This window comes from Oryx dammah, unplaced genomic scaffold, assembly GCF_014754425.2.
Source record: "Oryx dammah isolate SB20612 unplaced genomic scaffold, SCBI_Odam_1.1 HiC_scaffold_11, whole genome shotgun sequence".
Lineage (NCBI taxonomy): Eukaryota > Metazoa > Chordata > Mammalia > Artiodactyla > Bovidae > Oryx > Oryx dammah.
Window position 1 is genome coordinate 20,499,589 of NW_024070195.1, and position 23,582 is coordinate 20,523,170.

Consider the following 23,582-nt stretch of genomic DNA (forward strand, 5'->3'; position numbering starts at 1 on the left):
GAACTATCAAGGCAACTATAACAATGGTAAATATAGTTTTTCACCCATCACCCTTCACCCAAGATAGGACTAAAGTCCAAAAAGGAAGATTATCATCAGACATAACTTTTACCTGACCTTTCATGTCATCTAGGGTAGCTGATATATAACCAGATAAATCAGGAATATATACACAACATTCAACTTTAATTATAGCACAGGTCCCTCTTTGTACTGAAACTATGGGTAGTCTCAAGATGATACCAGCAAGTCCTTGTAGCAGCAGTTGATTATAGAGCTTCATCTCTTTTTCTTCTTTAAGATGATCTTGGTTTCACAGGGATCAGTGGGGTCCTTTTGTATAGTGCACTCAGCATCCTCCGGGTCTGCGTGGTATGCTCTCTTCACCCTCATGTGGTGGATCCAGGGAGTGACACCTGCAACGTTAACTGCAGTAGGGCTGGTTATAACAACAGTATATGGACCCTTCTAATGTGGGGCCAAGGAGTCATGTTTGCAGTCTTTGACCACACCTGATCCCCGGGTACAAATTCGTGAATCTGTTCCTCAGGGGGAATGGCACACTTTCTTGTACAAACTTAGTTACCTGATTTATTACGTTACCCAGTTGTTCCATCTGTTGTGAAATCTCATCTCCCCTTATCTGAGGCAAATTTGTTGACACCTGTTTTACTATGGGAGGGGGCCTCCCATGCACAATTTTGTACAGAGAAGAGCCATGGGACTGTGGGGTCATCCTGAGTCTGAGCAGAGCGTCGGAAACAAGTTCACTCAGGAACAGTCAGTCTCTAAGATCCACTTGGAGAGTGTCTCTTTAAGTGTCCGGTTGGTTCCTTCCATGATCTCAGAACTCTGGGGCCTACACATTGTATGTAATTTCCACTTGATGTTTAAAATTTTGCTTACTTGTTATACTAAATCAGCTACGAAAGCCGGGCCATTGTCCGATCCAATGCTGGTCAGTTCAGTTTAGTTCAGTCGCTCAGTCGTGTCCAACTCTTTGCAACCCCATGAATCACAGCACACCAGGCCTCCCTGTCCATCACCAGTTCCCAGAGTTCACTCAGACTCATGTCCATCAAGTCGATGATGCCATCCAGCCATCCCATCCTCTGTCATCCCCTTGTCCTCCTGCCCCCAATCCCTCCCAGCATCAAGGTCTTTTCTTTTCTTTTTTTTCAAGGTCTTTTCCAATGAGTCAACACTTCACATGAATTGGCCAAAGTATTGGAGTTTCAGCTTCAGCATCAGTCCTTCCAATGAACACCCAGGACTGATCTCCTTTAGGATGGATTGGTTGGATCTCCCTGCAGTCCAAGGGACTCTCAAGAGTCTTCTCCAACACCACAGTTCAAAAGCATCAAGTCTTCAGTGCTCAGCTTTCTTCACAGTCCAACTCTCACATCCTTACAAAAATCATAGCCTTGACTAGACGGACCTTAGTCGGCAAAGTAATGTCTCTGCTTTTGAATATGCTATCTAGGTTGGTCATAACTTTTCTTCCAAGGTGTAAGCGTCTTTTAATTTCATGGCTGCAATCACCACCTGCCTGAGGTCAGAGGTGGTGGCCCAGACGAGCTACGAGCTACCGCACGCCCAAGGTCAAGGCGGTGGCCGAGAGTGCCAGGTTATGACAGCACAGGACCGGCTGAGAGGAGCTACCATGCCCAAGGTCAGGGCAGCGGCCGAGAGGACCTACCCCACGCCTGAGGCCAGGGCAGCGGCCAAGAGGAGCTACCTCACATCCAAGGAGTGGTGGCTGCAAGGGCGCAGGAGGGCCAAGAGGAGCTACTCCACGTTCAAGGTCAGGAGGGGTGGCCGTGAGGAAATACCCCTCATCCAAGGTAAGGAGCAGCGGCTGCGCTTTGCTGGGGCAGCCGAGAAGAGATACCCCACGTCCAAGGTAAGAGAAACCCAAGTAAGATGGTAGATGTTGCAAGAGGGCATCAGAGGGCAGACACACTGAAACCATAACTACAGAAAACTAGCCAATCTGATCACATGGACCACAGCCTTGTCTAACTCAATGAAACTAAGCCATGCCCTGTGGGGCCATCCAAGACGGACAGGACATGATGAAGAGGTCTGACAGAATGTAGTCGACTGGAGAAGGGAATGGCAAACCACTTCAGTATCCTTGCCTTGAGAACCCCATGAACAGTATGAAAAGGCAAAATGATAGGATAGTGAAAGGGGAACTCCCTGGGTCAGTAGGTGCCCGATATGCTACGGGAGATCAGTGAAGAATAACTCCAGAAGGAATGAAGGGATGGAGCCAAAGCAAAAACAATACCCAGTTGTGGATGCGATTGGTGATAGAAGCAAGGTCCGATGCTATAAAGAGCAATATTGCATAGGTACCTGGAATGTTAGTTCCATGAATCAAGGCAGATTGGAAGTGGTCAAACAGGCGATGGCAAGAGTGAACGTCGACATTCTAGGAATCAGCGAACTAAAATGGACTGGAATGGGTGAATTTAACTCAGAAGACCACTATATCTACTACTGCAGGCAGGAATCCCTTAGAAGAAATGGAGTTAGCCATCATGGTCAACAAAAGAGTCCGAAATGCAGTACTTGGATGCAATCTCAAAAACTACAGAATGATCTCTGTTCATTTCCAAGACAAACCATTCAATATCACGGTAATCCAACTCTATGCCCCAACCAGTAATGCTGAAGAAGCTGAAGTTGAACGGTTCTATGAAGACCTACAAGACCTTTTAGAACTAACACCCAAAAAGATGTCCAATGCTGGTAGGAAATCCAAATCTGGGAACTATCTCCCTAAGCAGGCAACAGGCTACTTTTGATGCTCTTTCAGTCCGGGTAAGAAAAGCTTCTACCCATCCGGAGAACGTACATATTATGACCAGCAGGTAATGGTAGTGTCGGTGAGGTTTCCTTTCAGGGAAGTCCACTTCCAGGTGTTCAAAGGGCAGCGTACCTTTTACCTGAATCCCTGGAGGTTTCTGTCTGTGCCAAGGGGCAACATTGACCTGTGAGCAGGCAGTGTAGTTCTGAGATTTTGTCCTGCATAGGGAAGAGAGGCAAGGAACCAAGAAATATTTTCAAATTAGCTCTTCCAGTTTATCATGGCCTAGATGGGTCACTTGGTGTGTTCGGTTTACCAGAGTGGGTGCCAGCTCCTCTGGTACCAATAATTTGCCACTTGGCAATTCCCACCATCTCTTTTCAGTCTTGATGGCCCCTTCTTCTCTGGCTAGTTCGTTTTGGGCTTCAGTGTATTTTGGAGAGTCTAGCTTTAGCTAGGTAGCTCCGCCAATATGAGAGCTTTAATAGGGGCTTCACTTGTCACCCTCAAGCCCTCGGCTGCTTGTTTAGCGGTCTTATCTGTCAGTCTGCTCCCTGAGCCCAGGGGGTATCCTCTTTTTGACGTCCTCAGCAGTGTATGACTGCAACTCTTTCTGGTTCCCAGGCAATATCTAATAGGGTCTTAATTTCTTTCTTATTTTTAATATCTTTTTTACTAGCTGTTAAAGGCCTCTCTCCTTATACAGAGCCCTGTAGTGTGGCAAAAGCATACCCGAGTCTGTGTCAGTGTTTGTCTTCTTACCTTTTGACAGCTAGAGGGCCTGGATTAGAGCATATAGTTTGGCCCATTGAGCAGACCAGTGTGATGGCAGAGAGCTAGCCTCAACAATGGTTTCTTCCATGACTACTGCATATACCAACAGTCATTGTCCTTATTTCACCAGGCTGGTGCCATTGGTGTACAGGACCAAATCTGGGTCCGGGATTGGCTGGTCTCTCAAGTTAGGTCTGCTGGCGTATTTCCTTGCAATCATGTGAGGGTCCACCTTCTCCCACAAGAGAGTGGCCAGATTCAGGGTCTGACAAGGCTCAGTAGTAACATGGAGGTTCTCACATAACAGTCCCTGGTATTGAGTAATCTGGAATGTTGACAGCCATTTATGGGGGACCCCTTGCAGGAAAGTATTGACCTCGTGCGGGACTTTTACAAACAAATTTTGGCCCAAAGTCAGTTTGGTTGCCTCCTGGACCAGTAAGGCAACTGCAGCATCTGCCTGTAAACGTCCCAGCCACCCAGTGGCAACACTGTCCAGCTGATTAGAGATAAGTCACAGGTCTGTCCCATGTTCCCATAGTCTGGGACAACACTCCCGTAGCCACCTTGTCCTTTTCAGTCACGTAAAGAGTAAATGGCTTAGCAAGGTCTGGCAGGCCCAAGGCGGGTGCTGACATAATTGTACCAGATTTGAGTTCTGTTACCAGTGGGACTTGTTTTGCAACCCTTGGGTGGGTTGTCTTCCACCCAGACTTCAGGGAATTGTTGAGTTAACTTTCTCTCTCGACTGTTTAGCCCATCCGGTTTCCCTTCTGGGAGATTGTGCAACCTCCATTCATCTTGAGGAGTTACTGAGAAGAAGAGTAAATAGGTGGTTGAGCCCACTCAAACAGTGAGTCTTTCATGGGGGGAAAGGTCACTTGTGTCCCCAGTTTAGACAGCAAGTCTCTTCCTAACAAAGGTACTGGGCATTCAGGGATGTATAAAAATTCATGAGTCACTTGGTGTCCCCCCATCTGATATTTTCAGGGTAGGCTAGAGACACAAAGGCTGCATTTATCACCATCTGAGACTCAGCAGCCTCTGGCTGGGTCTATTGACGTTTAACGTCTATAGGCCTCTCACAGTCTTTTGCAGAACTCAGAGGGTGATTCGCTTTCCCTTTGAATCACTTCAGAGGGCTTTGTGATACTCATAGCTTTTCTGGCTCCCCTCTTGAGACCTTGTAAAGTAGTCACCCGATATCTCTCCAGGTGGCCCCTCCCTTTTTCTGTGTTACAGTCCCAGTTGGGCCTTTTATTGGGGGTGGCTAGTTCTGCCCACTGCTGCGGGTTTGCAGTACCCTCAGGTGCCATTTCTCTTAACCATTTTTTGGCCTCAGTTAGGATCCTGTGTCTTTCCTCAGTGCTGAAAAGGGAGACTAGTAGTTGGATTATGTCATCCTATGCAGGGCGGTGGGTTCGAAAAATACTCTCCATTAGCCCAATCATGGCTTGTGGCTCCCCCAGGTACAGTGGAAGGTGTCTCTGCCAGTTTAATATATCCATAGAGGAAAATGGCTGGTGATACTAGGCTACAGGGGGCTGATGGTAGTGCCCCATGCATCCTAAACTGGAGGCTGTTGTAGCTCTCTGAGGGGCATCTGTAGTGTTCTTTCCCCCTGTTCCTTGGTGGGGAGTAGCCTCTAATTGCTGTTTTCTTTCCCCTTCCCATCAGTACTCACCAGGAGAGGTGGATACAATCTAGGAGGTCCAGCTGAGGTGGAATTCTGGGGGCCTTGACCAGAGGTTTCCATTGCTGGGATTGGAGCCTGCCAAAACGGTGGCTCTACGAACTCGGGGAGAGCTGGTGAAAGAGCAGTGGCTGCTGCAGGAACTTCACCTGGCCCTGGATTGGGCATTAAGGCGGCCTCCAGTCCTGGTGGAGCACTGGGAGGCAGACGTGTCATTATCCAGTATGGGGGAGGAATCAGGTCATCCCCATCCAAATCCTGTAGAATTTCCTTTTTTTATCATCAGTCAATGTTTGTGCCATTAATATTTTTCCCTTTCCCTTCTGGAATACAGAACCTTGTTCAAGTAGGAGGGTCTTGAGCTAACCCTAGCCGTGAGTCAATATATGGGTTTTGATCTGGGTGTCCTGGCTCTCCTGTGACAACTGTACAGACTGCTTCACTATTTTTAAGTTCGTGGTGTTCTCTGGTGGCCATCCAACTCCCATAGGGCCATTCGACCTCACAGAGTATGCAGAGGCGGTTAGACTTCATCTTCACCCCATTCAGTTCAGTTCAGTCGCTCAGTCATGTCCAACTCTTTGCGACCACATGAATTGCTGCACACCAGGCCTCCCTATCCATCACCAACTCCCGGAGTTCACTCAAACTCATGTCCATCGAGTCAGTGATGCCATCCAGCCTTCTCATCCTCTGTCGTCCCCTTCTCCTCCTGCCCCCAATCTCTCCCAGCATCAAAGTCTTTTCCAATGAGTCAACTCTTCGCATGAGGTGGCCAAAGTACTGGAGTTTCAGCTTTAGCATCATTCCTTCCAAAGAATACCCAGGGCTGATCTCCTTCAGAATGGACTGGTTGGATCTCCTTGCAGTCCAAGGGACTCTCAAGAGTCTTCTCCAACACCACAGTTCAAAAGCATCAGTTCTTCAGCGCTCAGCCTTCTTCACAGTCCAACTCTCACATCCATACATGACCACAGGAAAAACCATAGCCTTATAGTCTCCTCCAAATCCCTTCTTTAAAATTTTAATCATGTACTGTAGTACAGTTGCCTTAGATTCACTTCCCCCCATCTTGTTTACCTTCTCAGCCCTTCTTCTACTTTTCCTTTTTGTTCTGTCTACGAAGTTCTCAGTACCCTATGTACTTCTGATATTTCCACTCAGTGACACTTAAATTGCTATTCTGCCTCCTTCTTAACTGGAGTGAGAAGAGCCTTACCTGCCAGATCCCAGAGGGAGAAGGGAGATCGGCGTGTCTTCACCTGCCGGTCAGCACAGCTGAACCAGAACACCACGTGATCCAAGACTGTTTCTCCCTTAACTTTTAAAGTCCATTCTGTTTTGGTGGGCTTGATCAGGTGTGGATGAAAATACAGATGGGTTAAATATCCCACATCCCAGGCCATCTCCAGAAAAGCCAATTCGTACTCACTTATGTGTCCCCCTCCTTCTAGCCTGATAATTCCGAGGGGGTCGAGAATTTCATAGCAGATGGGACACCTCCTTGGGGAGGGCAGAATATGAGCACACAAAAACCAAGTTTCTTCTCCTAAAAATCCCCTGGCAATTGCTTGGTAATAATTTTCCCCAAGACGGCGTGGACACCACCTCCTAAATGACCTTCAGTGAAGAAGGAATTCACAGGGCTTGGACTCCATCTTAGGCCTGTTCATGCTGATCATGCTCGGCCACCTTTCCAATGGACTCTGAACTCTGTGTTTAGTGCCTATGAAAACAACAACAGAAGGATAAGACCCCCTCCAGACAGGGGAACCTTGAAGATCGTATCTAGGTTACTCATAGCCTGAGAGAAAACATACACTAATCACCCCTTCCTCCAGACAGGCCATAAATTTTTCTGTATCTATCGGAGTGTAACCTCAGGTTTATTGATTATCAGCTAATTGTTTGACTGTTTGAGCACATGAGCACATAGCACGTGAATGATGGGGTTATTGGGACTGTATTTTCCTTGGTTTATGTAAATCTCAAGGAATTTGGAGTGGTGAGTTCAGACACAAACACATGGGGTATAAAAGATTTTCACAAATGCTGGTCAGGGTCCTTGGCTAAGAGAAGACTCTGCCTTGGGCCCACTGGTGTAATAAACTGTACTCCACTATCTGCATTGTCCTTCTGAGTGAGTTTGTTTCCCAGAACGCGTGGCTACAACACACAAATTTCCTTTCTAAGCCCTAACACACGCGTCAACCTGTGTACCAAGCAATCATTGCCACCTGCCTATTCCAGGCTCCTGTGGGTCTGTGCCCCTGCTAATCCCTGCCAGGGGGTGATCAGGACCCCTCTTCCACCCTACCAGGTGGGTTCCTCCTCACCTGAGTGTTCAGTTCCCCTGCTGCTGTCCACTACCTGCTAACATGAAAGGTCCAGGCATTGAGAAGCAGAATCCTTCCAGAAGGGCGAGGTGCCTTCCCCCCTAGAAGATTCGAGCCACAAGGCATCGGAGTAGTCCCAAATGGGACTTGTCTCCTCAAAGTGAGGAGTTTCCCAGTCCATGCACCAAATGTTGTAGCCACGTGTTCTGGGAAACAAACTCACTCAGAAGGACAATGCAGATAGTGGAGTGCAGTTTATTACACTATTACACCGGCGGGCCCAAGGCAGAGTCTCTCCTTAGCCAAGTACCCTGATCAGTTTTTCTGAAAACCTTATATACCCTAAGTGTACATGCCAAACCCACCTCCCCAAATTCCCTGAAACTAGTCTGAACAAAAGAAAAGAAAGATACAATCAAATTTGTATCTTTGATACAACAAAGGGGACAAGAGGCCTGTGGTCCTACCCCAATAAGCATAATAAAATTTATGATTCTATTTGGTTACACAGATAATTAGGTTATTCTTTTAGGCAGTAGAGAGTCTAGGTAAGAGCCCTGGGGCTCTTCCGTCCAGGGGGCCTGATTTTCCAGTTGTTTCCATAGATATTGGGCATATAGCTCAAAGTCCACTGTCTGGCCCAAGATGGAGTCCTGCTTTCAAGATGGAGCCTCTTCTGTCTGTTTCCTCCTTCAGCCTTACCAGAGAAGGAATGCTAACTCTTTGTAAGTTTAAGGAAAAGAAAAAAGACAGAAAATGAAACTTGCACAAGCATCCAGCTATCTCTACCACAGAGCCTAAATTCAAAGTTTTGTAATATTAGTAAATTCCAAGAATTTCCTGGTGATCCAGTGATTGAGACTCATGCTTTCACTAATGTGGGCCCAGGTTAGATCCCTGCTTGGGGAAAGAAAAAAAAAAAAAAAAAGATAGATAGGCTTTCCTGTATAAATTATATTATATATATAGGCTTCCCTGGTTGCTTAGTGGTAAAGAGCCGATGCAGGAGATGCAAGAGATGAGGGTTCAATCCCTGGGTCGGGAAGATCCCCTGGAGTAGGAAATAGCAACCCGCTCCAGTATTCCAGCCTGGGAAATCCTCTGGACAGAAGAGACTGGTGGGCTGCAGTCCATAATGTCACAAGGAGTCCGCCAAGGCTGGGCACACACACATGTATATATTGTTGGTGGTGGTTGTTTTGCAACCAAGTTCTATCTGACTCTTTGTGACCCCATGGACTGTAGCCCACCAGTATCCTCTGTCCAGAGGATTTCCCAGGCAAGAATACTGGAATGGATTGCCATTTCCTTCTCCAGGGGATCCATCTTCCCAACCCAGGGACTGAACCATGTCTCCTGCATTGACAGGCAGAACCTTTACTGCTGACCCACCAGGGAAGCCCATATATGTGTATGTACACATATGTGTGTGTGTATATATATACATAATTAAATTCCATCAGCAAAGCCATACTGAAGTCCCTTGAGCTTTAATCATTGTCCCAAGAGGCAAACAAATTGTCTTGGGAGGCTCTAGGCCACAGATAGGACCACTTTGTCCCAAAGACCGCTAACAGAAACAGTATCCACAGACCAGCCAGACTCTAACTTCGGGGAATAAGAATCCTGCTGGCAGAGGAGAAAGAAATACATATGAAACTAGCACAAATAAGGCTCAGAGAGTTCATAAGCCTTCTCAGCAACACCCCAAATAAGAATGTTTCTGAAAAATGTAAAATATGCCAATCAGTCACCAGAACACTGCTCTGGAAAATGTGAAAATTATATTATTTGATAATGAATCTGAGACTTGAGTTTCAGAGGTGCTAAAAAAGGTGGAAACGGTCTGGTTTTCAGTTCATTTGCCTCTGTTGTAAAATATATTCCCCCCCCCAATGTGTGCTGTACATGCAAACAGACGTTAGCCAAAAACCACAGAAATGTTTTAATTAATGCATGTCTTCCTCTCTTCACAAGTTCAGACCTTTTATTTCTCTACTCGGTAAATCTTTTATGAGAAAAAAATAAATCTATTATTATATATAAGACATAAAGCAGATATACATAATAAATACTGATTTATACATACATACATATGCATAAATGATTCAATTAGGGAAACACAAAGTGACACAAAGTGAGAATTAGGCTGGGATTTTTTTTCACAATACAATATAGTTTCAGTTTTCAAACCTCACTGGTTTCTGCCCAGCAACTGATGAGAACCACCCCTCTGAACCAATCCGAAACTAATTCTTTCACAGACCGATTCTTACTCTGTCAGAGTGAGCATGCATTGCTTTTTTTCCTTTCTTCCAGAGAAAAGAGACTCTTATTTATAATGAGGAACTATTGATTATCTTTACTCTGGGCTGTAATTATCAGATGGGATTGCCAAGAGGTGAGTGTGGGAAAATAGGTAAAATCCAGGGTGACGAGCCTTGGAAGGAGGGAGGCTGAAGAGCTGAGAGTGGGCCTTGCCCAGAGAAAGTGATTGGGGCTCGGGTGTGCTGTAGTAAGGGGGTGAGGAAATGGAGACAGCAGGGCAATGCAAAGGCTAAAGACCTGAATTTGAGCATTTGTGGGAAAGTCACAATGTGAATGAAAAAAGCTTGCTGATTGTTCTTAGGAGATTACTGTGATCAGAAAGGAGCAAAGGACTTTTAATCTCTCCTAGTCATCTCTGGGAATGTGTTCTAAGAGATTCTGAAAAAAAGATATGCCTTAAAGATTTGCATGTAAAGATGTTCATTACAGAATTATTTGTAATTTAAAAAATCTGAATCAACATATGCAACAGTTGGAAAATGGATACAAACACATTGTCCAATCATGAAAGGGATTTTGGAATCATGTTTTTAATAAAGAGTTTTTATTTCTAATTGTAACAAAGCTGAATTTAATTTGGAGATTTACATTGTATCTACATTTTGCTATTGAATCTTATTTATGATGAACAGCTTTAAACGTGAAAGTTTGTGTTAATACTTGATATTTTTTTTCTTTAAGAGTAGTTTCTACAGGTGGAATTTCTGGGTCAAATGATAATTTTGACAATTTTTAGGCATTTAGTATATATCTATGGTCAAAATACTTCCAGAAATCCTTATAGTCCCATGAAGCAAAGTATATGATTACTGTCACAGATTATTTAAATTTTATTCCTTTATATTTTTCTCTGTTTTGATGTTGTCTTGTAGCCACACGTTCCAGGAAACAAACTCACTCAGAAGGACAATGCAGGTAGTGGAGTGCAGTTTATTACACCGGCGGGCCTAAGGCAGAGTCTCCTCTTAGTCAAGGACCCTGACCAGCATTTGTGAAAATCTTTTACAAATGTGTATGTGTCTGAACCCACCACTCCAAATTCCTTGAGACTTACAGAAATCAAGGAAAATACAATCCCAATAACCCCATCATTCATGTGCTATGTGCTCATGTGTTCAAACAGTCAAACAATTAGCCAATAATCAATAAACCTGAGGTTACACTCCGATAGATACAGAAAAATTTATGGCCTGTCTGGAGGAAGGGGTGATTAGTGTCTGTTCTCTCTTAGGCGATGAGTAACCTAGATACGATCTTCAAGGTTCCCCTGTCTGGAGGGGGTCTTATCCTTCTGTTGTTGTTTTCATAAGCACTGAGAAACAGTGGAAACAGTGTCAGACTTTATTTTGGGGGCTCCAAAATCACTGCAGATGGTGACTGCAGCCATGAAATTAAAAGACCCTTACTCCTTGGAAGAAAAGTTGTGACCAACCTAGATAGCATATTCAAAAGCACAGACATTACTTTGCCGACTAAGGTCCGTCTAGTCAAGGCTATGGTTTTTCCTGTGGTCATGCATGGATGTGAGAGTTGGACTGTGAAGAAGGCTGAGCGCCGAAGAACTGATGCTTTTGAATTGTGGTGTTGGAGAAGACTCTTGAGAGTCCCTTGGACTGCAAGGAGATCCAACCAGTCCATTCTGAAGGAGATCAGCCCTGGGATTTCTTTGGAAGGAATGATGCTAAAGCTGAAACTCCAGTACTTTGGCCACCTCACGTGAAGAGTTGACTCATTGGAAAAGACTTTGATGCTGGGAGGGATTGGGGGCAGGAGGAGAAGGGGATGACCGAGGATGAGATGGCTGGATGGCATCACTGACTCGATGGACGTGTGTCTGAGTGAACTCTGGGAGTTGGTGATGGACAGGGAGGCCTGGCGTTCTGTGATTCATGGGATCACAAAGAGTCGGACATGACTGAGTGACTGAACTGAACTGAACTGAAACACAGAGTTCAGAGTCCATTGGAAAGGTGGCCGAGCATGATCAGCATGAACAGGCCTAAGATGGAGTCCAGGCCCTATGAATTCCTTCTTCAGTCTATAATCAGGAATAAAAATAATAATATGGAGAAGGAAATGGCAACCCACTCCAGTACTCTTGCCTGGAGAATCCCATGGACAGAGGAGCCTGGTGGGCTACAGTCCACGGGGTCGCAAAGAGTCGGACACGACTGAGCGACTTCACTTCACTTCACTTCACTTCACTTTTTTATATTTGGATTTTTAAAAATTATAACCTTTATCATGTTAAGAAATCCCCTATTTTTACATTACAAAAGTCATTTTTTAAAGTAACTGTTAAATTTCATGAAATGCTTTAGAAAGCATATTACACATGTAGTTTTTCTCTTTTATCCTTGTAATTTATTAAAATAGTCTACCAAGTGTCCTGGTGTTCGCTCAACTTGACATTTTTAGAATATATTCTACTAGCTCATGATGCTTGGCTCTTTAAATAGGTTTCTGGATTTGATTTGCTCTTACACTTAGCACCTGGGATCTGTATTCATAAGTGACATTGGTTCTTTCTTTGTTCTTTGTGTGTCTGTGTATACCATTTATGTCTGGTTTGGGTTATGACAGACACAGAAATGGTCTTCCCTGGTGGCTCAGCAGGTAAAGAATTCTTCCTGCAATGCAGGAGATGTGAGAGATGCTGGTTCAGTCCCTGGGCTGGAGTGAGTCCCCTGGAGGAGAAAATGGCAACCCACTCCTGTATTCTTGCCTGAAAAATCCCATGGACAGAGGAGTCTGGCGGGCTACACTCCAAGAGGTCACAAAGAGTCGGATGCTACTGAGTACACACAACAACAAAACATAGAAATGAGTTGGGAATTATTTCATCTTTTCAAGATCTGGAACAGGATAATATAGAACAAAGATACTCTCTCTCCTTGGATATTTGTTGTTATTCCATTACCATGAATTTGAAGCTTTTGATGGAAATTATGCATCTGCTCTTAACAGAAACTACAGAGAAATGAGATTAGCTGAGAAGGGCTGGTTAACCTAACTTTAGAGAAACAAAACTAAACAAAAATATAACAACATTCATGAATACCGGATATGTAACTGATTGCTTATTTTAGTGTTAAATGTCCATCTCTTATGACCAGAATCTGTCAGTACTTTGTTCATGGATAGATTTTTAGTACTGAGAATAGTGCCAAGCACATGGTAGACCTTTAATAAATTTATGTTGATTAAATAAATGAATAAAACAATAAAACAAAAAAATAAATAATAAAATAAATAATAATAATATCCCCCCCAAATTAGTGAAAATGTATTCCTCACTCTGAGGACAGCATTGAAATTGTTACCTATATAATGATGATGATAATAATAATAATATCCTCTCTCTAGCATCTTAGGGAGCAATTTTGAAGAGCAGAAGATATGGTGAAAGGCAATCTTTTGTCTGAGGGTATGTCTGAGTTTCATGCAGGCTCCCAAGAAATCCCAGCTGGACAAATTTCTGCTCCCAGCTCCTCCTCAACCCACTCACCTCTCTCTGCTGGCCTCTTCTCAAAGGCAGTTCTTGGCACAGGTTTAAGAGTAGCAGGTACTGTGAATGCAGGCCTTATACTGGTTTGTTTAGAGCGAATTAGTGTGAGGAGACTTTATTTATTTATTGACATACAGTTGATTTACAGGAGTTGGTATTTTCTGAACAACTAATATGTTGCAGTCAGAGTAATTATTTGTAAAAAATTTTAATTGCTGAGTAAAACATGAAAACTTTTAAAACTGAAAACATTCGAATAATTTTCAAAGGTAGGAGGCAAAGCACAAAAGTGTCTCTCATTCAATCTTCAGTTTTCAGTTTAGCATGATCTCTTTTAAGGTGATTTGGACAGTAGCCTGCCAGGCTCCTCCATCCATGCAGATTCTCCAGGTAAGAATACTGGAGTGGGTTGTCATGTCCTTCTCCAGGGGATCTTACCAACCCAGGGATCAAACCCAGTCTCCTGCATTGCAGACAGATTTTTTACCATCTGAGCCACCAGAGAAGTCCAAGGTATAAACATTTACATACAAATTAATAAGTTAGGTTTTGTTTTTTTTAATATAATCATTAATTTTCTCTGCAGTGTGCTTTGTATTTATTTAATATATCTTGATTTTCTGGGTTAGTGACTATAAATTACTCTTAACTGCCACACTGAGTTCCCTCATACAGATCAGCCTTTATTTAACCAACCAGTCTTCTGTTAGTGGTTAGTGTGGCTGGTTAGCTTGTTTACCCCTTTTTTTTTTTTTTCACTTTTAAAAATAATGTTTTAGTGTCACCCTTACACACAATTCTCTCTGCACCAATGCAAGTGTTTTGCTAGACCAGATATCTAAAAGTGACGTTGCTAAGTCAATTCTGTACATTCTAAACTTCCTGTTTCATAATGTGTCATGAGTAACTGAAGTTCAAACAGATTTTTGAAATCACAGAGCTGCTGAATCGTGGTGCCATGACTTACCTCCCACACCCTTTTCATTTTCAACATCTAACACGTAGTGAGCCTGGCACACAGTGAGTGCTCGATAAACATTTGTTGAAGGAATGAAAATGCCTGGTTGAGACCTGGCCTTATTCTTAACTCTCCAATTCACTCGTCTTGGGGTTAAGAAGTGGTAGGTTCATGGGACTTGCCTGGAGGTCCAGTGGTTAGGATTAGGTACTTTCACTGGCAGTGGTCCAGATCCTGAAAGCCTCAAAGCTTGGCCAAAACTTAAAAAAAAAAAAAAAAAGAAGTGGTAGTTTCAGCCTCTGATTGACCCAGGGAATCTGCCAGGATCTTGGACCAAAGTCTGATGGGAAAGTGATGTGAACTTTGTAACAGCCATTGGTTGGGCCTAGAGGAGACAGATGGGCACACCCTGAGTCATTCGTCAGCACACCATTTCATGTGATATTTTCAGGAAAGAAAGAATACATGATGGGAGAAGGGAGAGGGCTCCATCTGGAGTTCTTAGTCTTGTCTTGGAATAATCGACTCTCAGGCTCTCCACCATATAGGGAGGAAGACAACTCTGGTATGGTTGGAGTGGAAGCCAAGTTAGAACTCCAGCTATAATCAAGCCTAGCTACCTGGCAAGGGCCCCACACTTCTCTTATCACACAAGGTGGAGGTGCTTTTATGGACCAAGATACATTTGGAAACACTGGGCTGGAACTGAGGTATTGCAGGGGCCCTGCCTCTGAGCTGGGAGAACCCCAGCATTTTATAGAGGCGTTAGCTGCTCTGGTCTGCTGTGTGTTTGGAAGTTGACATGTTTGCCCTTCTGTGCAAGTGCCAACAATTACATCTCCACCCCTAAAAGGCACTTCCTCAGCAGTACAAAGAACAAGATAGGGTAATTATCCATTGCTGGTGAGCCCAGAGGCAGGCCATCTGCCAAGGAACATTGATAAACACAGGAGGAAAGGGAAAAAAGAAAGTGAACCATTTCCTTTCCAGAGATGTTTCTCCCACTAAAGAACAAATGTTTCCCCCCAAAGAACTTTTTTTTTTTTTTTTGGTCATGCATGAGATTAGTTCCTCAACCAGGGATCAAAGCTGGCAGTGAAAATGCAGAGTCCTAACCACTGGATCACCAGGGAATTCCCAGAACTGTTGTGAAAAGAGTTCGCTAAAGACTTACCACGTTGCAACATTTGCATGTCCAGGATAGGCTTGCACTTTGAAACCACTTTATTGAAAAATAAGAATAAATGCTTTAATACAACTAAGTCCCCTGTGGAAGCACAGGAGGCCAGGCTCTGCTCTCTAAGCTAGGCCAAAAGAGCATTATCATTATGCAGAAAAATGCTTATTTCCATAAACTCTCCACCTCCCCTCCTCTCATTCATTGGATGACACCCAACTATTCTGATCATCTAAACTGAACTAAAATGCTAGCGAGTATTGATGGTTTAATATGTAAGCCCTCATCCATTCACTAACTCAACAAATATTCACTGAGGTTTTCATGTGAACCACCACCGTTCTTACAGGTGTCTTACACATCAGGAAACAAAATAGACCAATATCATTGCTCTGTGGAACTTACATTCTAGCAGCTGGAGACAGACGATAAATGTATGATATGTTCACTGGTGAAAATGCAATGGGAAAAAGAGAGAAGTTGAGGGGGATGGGAACAGTTTGTCACAATTCTGTGATCAGAGAGGGTCTCATAGAGGAACTGACTTTAAAGGATAGACTTGAAGGAAGTGAGAGAGTGAGCTTGTGGAGGTATGGGGAAGAGGGTTCCAGGCAGAGGGAAGAGTCAAGGTCAAGGTCTTCTGTCGTATTCTGTCCAAGGAACAGTAGGAAGGACAGTGTGCCTGGAGATGAAGTGAGGCATGCAGCTCCAGGAGGGCCAGGCCAGCCAATGGAAGGACTTCAGCATCTACTCAGAAGGTGCTGAGCAGAGGAGTGACAGGATGTAACTCAAGGAATGTTCTGGATGTTATATTGAGACTGTAGGGAACACAAGCAGAATCGGAGGACGCAGAGAGGAGAGTCCTATATTAATCAGAGTGTGATGGTGGAGGCTTGGACCTGACATAGCTGGGGAAGTGTGGGCGAGTATAGAGATTCTGAACATACTCAGTAGAGCCAAGGATTTCTTGATGGGCTAGGGTTACTGTCTGTACACTTAACATACATATTTTTACGGGAGATTTTCCATGTGGGAACTCAAAGGTGAAGAGACTCCCAAGCAGACATTTTGGCAGAGGAAGATTATGGGTCCTCACACTACTTATCCTGTGTTTCTCCCTGAATTGGCCCTGGGGATGCAGAGGTTCCCACACAGAATTCTCCATCTTCTTCCAGGTGGTATTTCTGCCTGACTCTTTCTGGCATCTCTCTGATTGCAGCACTGATGAAAATGACTTGGTCCCTAGACTTTCTTCCATTTCACCTCCTTATCTGCTTCATCTCCGACCAGCTGCTCACTCCTTGCTCCGAACACACAACGTTAGAGCCTCTGACAGTGGAAACTACCTGTGCTATTTCCAAGATGGCAACTTCTATGAGAAAGCCTTATCGGAGCTGAAGGTTGCAGGTGAGCCTTCAGGTTCTGTTCTGAGTGTGTTCCTCTTGGGACCTAGGAGCAAATGCAGTTTCTGCTCCAAATCCACCTCTCAGAGCTCTTGGCTGATCATTGGGAACTGCCTCCTCTGTCTTCTGACTTCATTTCTCTGAGACCCTCAGGAAAGAAGCAGGTCTTCCTCCAGGTAGACCCCTTCCTGTACACTATCTTGTCAAGTAAAGAGCTCCCTCCCGCCAACTGCCAGGGTCTAAGCTGGGAATTGGAAGGTCAGGATGGGAAGGATAGGAAAACATCTCCTTGGAGATGGTGCATGGTTGTCTGGGTTCAGGTGGCTTCTGGGGGCCCCTCCAGGTACTCGCCTCCATGAGCCCTGGGAGGCTGACCTGTAAGGGCAGCATCTGTGCTGTCACTTCTCCAAACTACACCCCCTAAGAGCACACTTGCAATTGAACCAGTTGACTTCAACCCTTGTTGCAGGAGGAGCAGTGCATGCCCTGTGGGAGCATGGGGGTCTCAGGAAGAGGGTGATAGAGGAGACTAGGTATAGACTCTGGGCTTCTGGTAGGAGATTTAGGGCAAGCTTTATGGAAATGGGCTTTGCTCTGGATGGGATGCTGTCAGAGGAGAGGAGGTATATTTCTGTGGGTGGATAACTTCATAAACTTCATAAGACTACAGTGAGGCTAATCTGGGACTGGTAAAGGAGTGGCATCACTCAGCCAGGACAGGGGAATGTTTGGTCAAGGTTATGTTTGGGACAGTGCTCGTATTTTTCTCTATCTTCAAACATGATTGTTGTTGGTCTTTTGTCTTCACCTGTTGTAGTGACAAAGGGCTCTTTGATGCTGATATTCCATGAAATTGCTTGTGTTCCACAGGAGAACACCAAGACTAGACTCATATTCCATGTCAAGTGTTGCATATCTCTTTCTCTGGGCATATCTCTTTATCTTGCTGTAGCTTCTGGCTGGGTTTGGTCCATGGGGAGCCATAGCAGAAGGTAGAAGGAGGAAGAGAGAGGGGTCAAGATACTTATGCCCCTGTCTTATTCACTGCAGGGCCACCTCTAGCTGGCTACATGCCCTTCCAGAAGATCACAGCTCCTCTTATGAAAGCTGTCTCTACATGACTCTCCCACTTTAGGTCTTCAAAACAGCTCCCTCTTCACTCCCCTTTGGGTTTAGGGGTGAGTGGTAACATTCCATTGTTCCTGGCCCTGGAGTACTGCTTTATTCCACGTAGTTTTCTCCTCACTATGACCACCCTTTTGCAAACAGGTTCTTAGAAAACTCAAGTTTAATTATCTGAGTGTGCCATCCAATTCCTGTTGAGACCCTCACTGATACAGGATGCTCCCAAGAACTGAGGCTCATTCATCCTTTCTACAGCACTGGGCTCTGACCTTCACATTCAAGTGATGGGCCATGAGAATGGGGGGATCCACTGGGGATGCGAGTCCACCAGCTGGTATCCCCAGCCCCAGATTCAGTGGAGAGATGCTGAGGGCCAGAACATGCCAGCTGTGACAGCACCTCTGGCTGCAGATGGAGCGGGCCTGTATGCAGTCACATCATCTCTAATCATGAAAGGCAGCTCTGGAGAAGGGGTATCTTGTATCATCAGAAATCCCCTCCTCAACCAGGAAAAGACAGCCCGGATTTCCATCGCAGGTGAGTACCCTGCTTAGTTGCAGGTATACTGTGAGGAGCCATGGCTGTTGGAAGAAGAAGGATGTGAACACCTGGAACTAATATAATATAAGTAAGTCAATTATACTCCAGTTTAAAAAAATTCCTTAAAAGAGACATATGTAAAATTTCATCTATAGAAAATTAGACAAAATGACAATTTAAACATTAACCAATTAAAATCTAGTATAGCCATATTAAAAAAAGAAAAGTATAAAAACAAAAAAAATTTTAATAAATTTAAAAAAAAAAAGAAAAGAAACGAAAGGGGGATGTGTGCTTCTCTGTGGTATACAGTGAAAGTGAGTCATTGAGCTGAGTTCCAGAGCCTTTAATGGAACTAGGTTTTTTTTTTTTTGTTTTCTCCTGTTTATGTCACAAGGATTTACTGAGCATTTTCTATGCACCAGGAACGGTGACAAGCGATGGGAACTGGAGAGAAGTGACGAAGATCAGATCCTTAAGTAAAGACGAATGACAAAGTTGGGGGTGGGTGGGTCCGTGTACAACTCATAATTTAGAGGAAATGCTAATCCCATTAAAATATAGTACAAAACAGTAGAAAAAAGAGCAAAGGGTGAATTATTAGTTCACAGAAAAGGAATAACACATGAAAGAGTGTCCAACCTCACTCACTAGAGAAATGTGTATTAAAACTTGTGTGAGTGGACAGGAGACTCGGATAATGTTTTATGTGCTTTTATTTGATAGTGGAACCATGTGGATGTAACCTATTATAAATTCTAAGTAGAAAAAAACTTGATTATGATGCTTAAGTAACAGATTTACATGTGAGAGACAGACATTTCAAGACAAGTTCTGGTATTATGTTATTACTATATCTATAAAACCTTAGCAGGGCCTAAAGGTCTCTGAGAACCTAGGAAGAGAAAGATTTTAATATCAGGAGATGAACTCCATGAACCCTGTCCTGAGGGTGAGAAGCTAAGACTGGATCCCATTGCAGACCCCTTCTTCAGGAGGGCCCAGCGCTGGATCGCTGCCTTTGCAGGGACCCTGACTGTCTGTCTGCTGCTTCTCGCTGGAGCTGGTTACTTTCTGTGGCTACAGAGGAAGGAAAAAGAGGCTCTATTCACGGAGAAAGAAAGAGCGAAAAAGGAAAAAGAAGCAGCTTAGGCAGAAAAGGAGCAAGAACAAAGAATAAAAGGTATCTGACATGGAGAGGGAGTCTAAGGCCCATGCTTTGCAGGAGGGAGCTGGATCACCTCACCCCATCCCCACCTCTTGCACGCAACTCAGCACTTGGTCATCTTTAAGATTTATTTTCTAGAGGTCCTCCTCCTTCCACCCCGATAACAGTACTTTTTTTTTTTTTTTCCTGCTTCTTTTCCAGAGATGCTTCAGTATGAGCTCGGTAAGTTCTGATTCCCCCAGGGACCTATGCTCATCTTCTTATGACTTACCACTTAATGACTCACCACTTTTCTTCCATTGCAGAGTGGAGAAAGGTCCAGTACATGACTCACAAGTGGCTCTGACATTTTCTCTGAATTCACATAGAAGACTGTCTCTGCCCATATATTTTCCAGCTGGGTTCCTCAGCCCCTAACTCTGCCCTGGGAAGAAGGAATGTTCTGGATCCTTTTTCCCAGGAGAAGAAATATGGGTGACTGGAGAGGGGAAAGTAGTTGGTAGGGAGAATAGAGAGTGTTTCCTTTTTTAATAGAGAAAGGAGCCTTCAGTCTCCTTCCCTAAAGAAGAGAGGGGAGGTGAGAGTTGAACAGGCAGAGGCAGAAGGTAAGAAGGGTGGAGTGGTCAAAAAGAAGGCGAGATGAAGCAAAAGTAAAAAGAAAGGACTCAGAAATGACAGAGTTCAGATGATGTCTCTACCTTTCTTCCATTGTAGGTGGGGAGAAGTCACAAACCCATCCAGGTGAGTGACCTGGATGCTCTCTGAGTTTCCTGGCACAGGTAGATAAACATTTAAACCTTTTTATTGCTGCGTGACCCACTGGCATTTGCAGTAGGAATACTCAGATCTAACCCAGAGGCTCATTTTCTGTGGGGAGTACCACCCCTGCTTTTCTACAGCCTCAGAGACGACCTTCAGATATAGTGTCTGGGCAGTTTAACCACTTCCTGCCCTACCGACATACATACCCCCCCACACACACACCCCCCCACACACACAGCCTAGTATAGCCTGGCCATGTCACCTGCAGCCCCAGCACAATAGAGTGAAGAAAATCTACCATTTTTGAGAGGTTTTATGCCTGATTTACCCAAGCTGTAGATGAAGGAAGAGACTGAAAAAAGGGACACAGAAAAGGCTCAGTGAGGAGAATGGGTAAGGGAAAGATCAGAATTCATGAGCATTCCTTTTTGTGTCTCCTTTCTTTCGGAGTGGAAGAAGGTCCTCTTCCAAGCTGGTGAGTGAATCACTGTACATCCCCTAGGACGAAAATCCGAGGGACCATATTCCCTTTTTCTTTTCCACGTCTTGAGATTCTGGGACAGCAAGCTCCTGTGACTGGGGGAGTTCTGACTGGAGATCTCAGTCTCCAGCAGCCTTCCACTGCGTGCCCAGAGAACTGGTGAGAATTGCTCTCCTGGGCTTCCACAGATCTTTATGGGAAGGAAGAGGCATCAGTGGGGGAGGTGAGGGGAAGGACAAGCAGGGTGAACTAATATTGCAGCGAGAGTGCAGAAGCAATGTGACCAAGGAGAGAAAGCAATGCTCAAAGGTCATGTCCTTTCCCAAGGTCCATATACCAGCTCTTGCCACTGTGTGTCCTCAAGTTATTTTATGTTTTGAGCTTCAGTCTCCTCACTTGTAGACGATGATTGTAGTTCCTATTTATGAGAGAGTTGAGGTAAAGACTAAATGAGTTAATGAACGTGTACTTGGTTAAAAAGCCAGCAAAAAAGAGATATTTTATTCAAAATGGGTGGTTGAAGAGGGCTTAAAGAATCAATTATTTACAAAGGGAAGAAAGAGAGCAAAGGGAAACCAACAAAGGACTATTCAGTCCCCAAGGGTTCACAACACTTGGGTGCTGTCACCATGCTGGGCCTGAAGAGATGGGGAGGAGAGTGTTTGGCCCACAGGAAGCTGTAGCTCACAGAGAGGGCAGCCTGAGATGAGTCATCCCCTTGGTCAGGCATCACTCCCTGAAGCTGGCAGGGAAGAAGTGGAGGAGGAAATAAATGTCATGCCTCTCTCCTTGCTCCTTCCAATCTTCAGCTAGTGCCTCCCACTGACCAAACCCAACAAGTGACCAGAGGCAAGGGAGCCCAGTGTTACTGTCCAAAGAGGACAGATTCCAGGGTCCAGAAAAGGGTAGAAGAACATGGAGAGTGGGCCTGAGAGCACATGAAGCCCTCAACATAATGCCCCTTAGCCCAGAAAAAGACTGGCAGCTATTAAAACATCAGGGACTTCCTCTATGCCTGGCCCTAAACCAAATACACAATGTGTGTTATTTTCTACCCTAAAGATTAGTATTTTTTAAGCCCCATTTTTCAGATAAGAAAATTGAGGCTTAAAATATTATACAGCCTGGGCCAATGGAAAAAAGAGAAAAGACATTCACTTCATGAGTGGTAGCACAAGGATTGAAATTTAAACCCGTATGCCTATGGAGCACGAGCTTCCCAGGTGGCACAAGTAGTAAAGAATCCACCTGCTAATACAGGAGATGTAAGAGATGTGGGTTTGATCCCTGAGTCAGGAAGATCCCCAGCAAGAGGGTACGGCAAACCACTCCAGTATTCTTACCTGGAGAATCCCATGGACAGGGGAGCCTGGCAGGTACAGTCCACTGGGTCACAAAGAGTTGGACACTACTGAAGCAACTTAGCAAGCATCTATGCCTATAAAGTACAGGTGGGCAGAGTCACTTCAGGGAGAGAAACAGGAAAAACGTAGCTGGAAGGAGCTAGCTCTAGATGTTGGTTAAGCAGACTCTGACGCTCATCACTTTCCCCTTTCCTACTGAACACAAACCCCTTAGGGCTTTCCTCAGGTGTTGCTGAGAGGGTCACATTCAGGGCAGGCTGTGGGCATCCAGCCCTGGACTTGGGCTTCCTCAACCAGACCTAGGGCTTGAGGGCTGAGGCTCTGAGATCTAGGAACAATGGTTCACCCATCATCCCGCCCCCCCAAAATTTCTGCAGAGGATGTGCTTTTGGATCCCAACACAGTGAACCCCATCCTGCTCGTGTCTGATGACCAGAGGAGCCTGCAGCGGGCAGAGGAATGCTGAAATCTGCCAGACAGCCCCAAGTGGTTTGATTGGCACTACTGTGCGCTTGGCTGCAAGAGCTTCACATCAGGGAGACGTTACTGGGAGGAGGAGATTGGGGACAGGAAAGAGTGGCATGTCAGGGTGTGCAGGGAGGACGTGGAGAGAAAATGCTGGATTAAAATGAGCCCGGAGAATGACTTCTGAACTATAGGGCTGTCTGATGAGAATGACTACCGGGCTCTCACTGAGCCCCGGACCAAACTGACAGTTGCCAGCCCTCCTGAAAAAGTGGGGGTTTTCCTGGACTATGAGACTGGTGAAGTCTCCTTCTACAACACTGTGGCTGGATCTCATATCTACACCTTCCCGCACACCTCCTTCTCCAGGCCTCTGTGGCCTGTTTTCAGGATTTTGACCTTGGAACCCACTGCCTTGACCATTTGCCCAGTGTCAACAGGAGGAGGGAGTCCTGGTGTTCCTGACCTAGTGCCTGACCTTTCTCTGGAAACCCCAGTGGTCCTGACCTCAGCTGAAGAGAATGGAGAGCCTCAGGCTGAAGTCACGTCCTTGCTTCTCCCTGCCCAGCCTGCAGCTGAGGGTCTCTTCCCTAACAGCAGCAACAAATCGCAACCATAAAATGCTAAAGGCACACACAGTGTGAAGCACTCTACTAATATTAATAAAGTTATTTATTTCATATGG

General features: G+C 44.9%; 1 protein-coding gene across 1 annotated transcript; it reads left to right on the forward strand.

Moving 5' to 3' along the window:
* Positions 1-16,289: 16,289 nt before the first annotated feature.
* Positions 16,290-23,570, forward strand: BTN3A3 (butyrophilin subfamily 3 member A3). Its single transcript, XM_040249890.1, is given in 8 exon segments — positions 16,290-16,372; positions 16,809-16,996; positions 18,373-18,654; positions 19,640-19,840; positions 20,131-20,161; positions 20,360-20,430; positions 20,540-20,566; positions 22,765-23,570. Coding segments are annotated over 8 exon segments (1,635 nt in total). The 3' UTR covers positions 23,517-23,570.
* Positions 23,571-23,582: the final 12 nt, after the last annotated feature.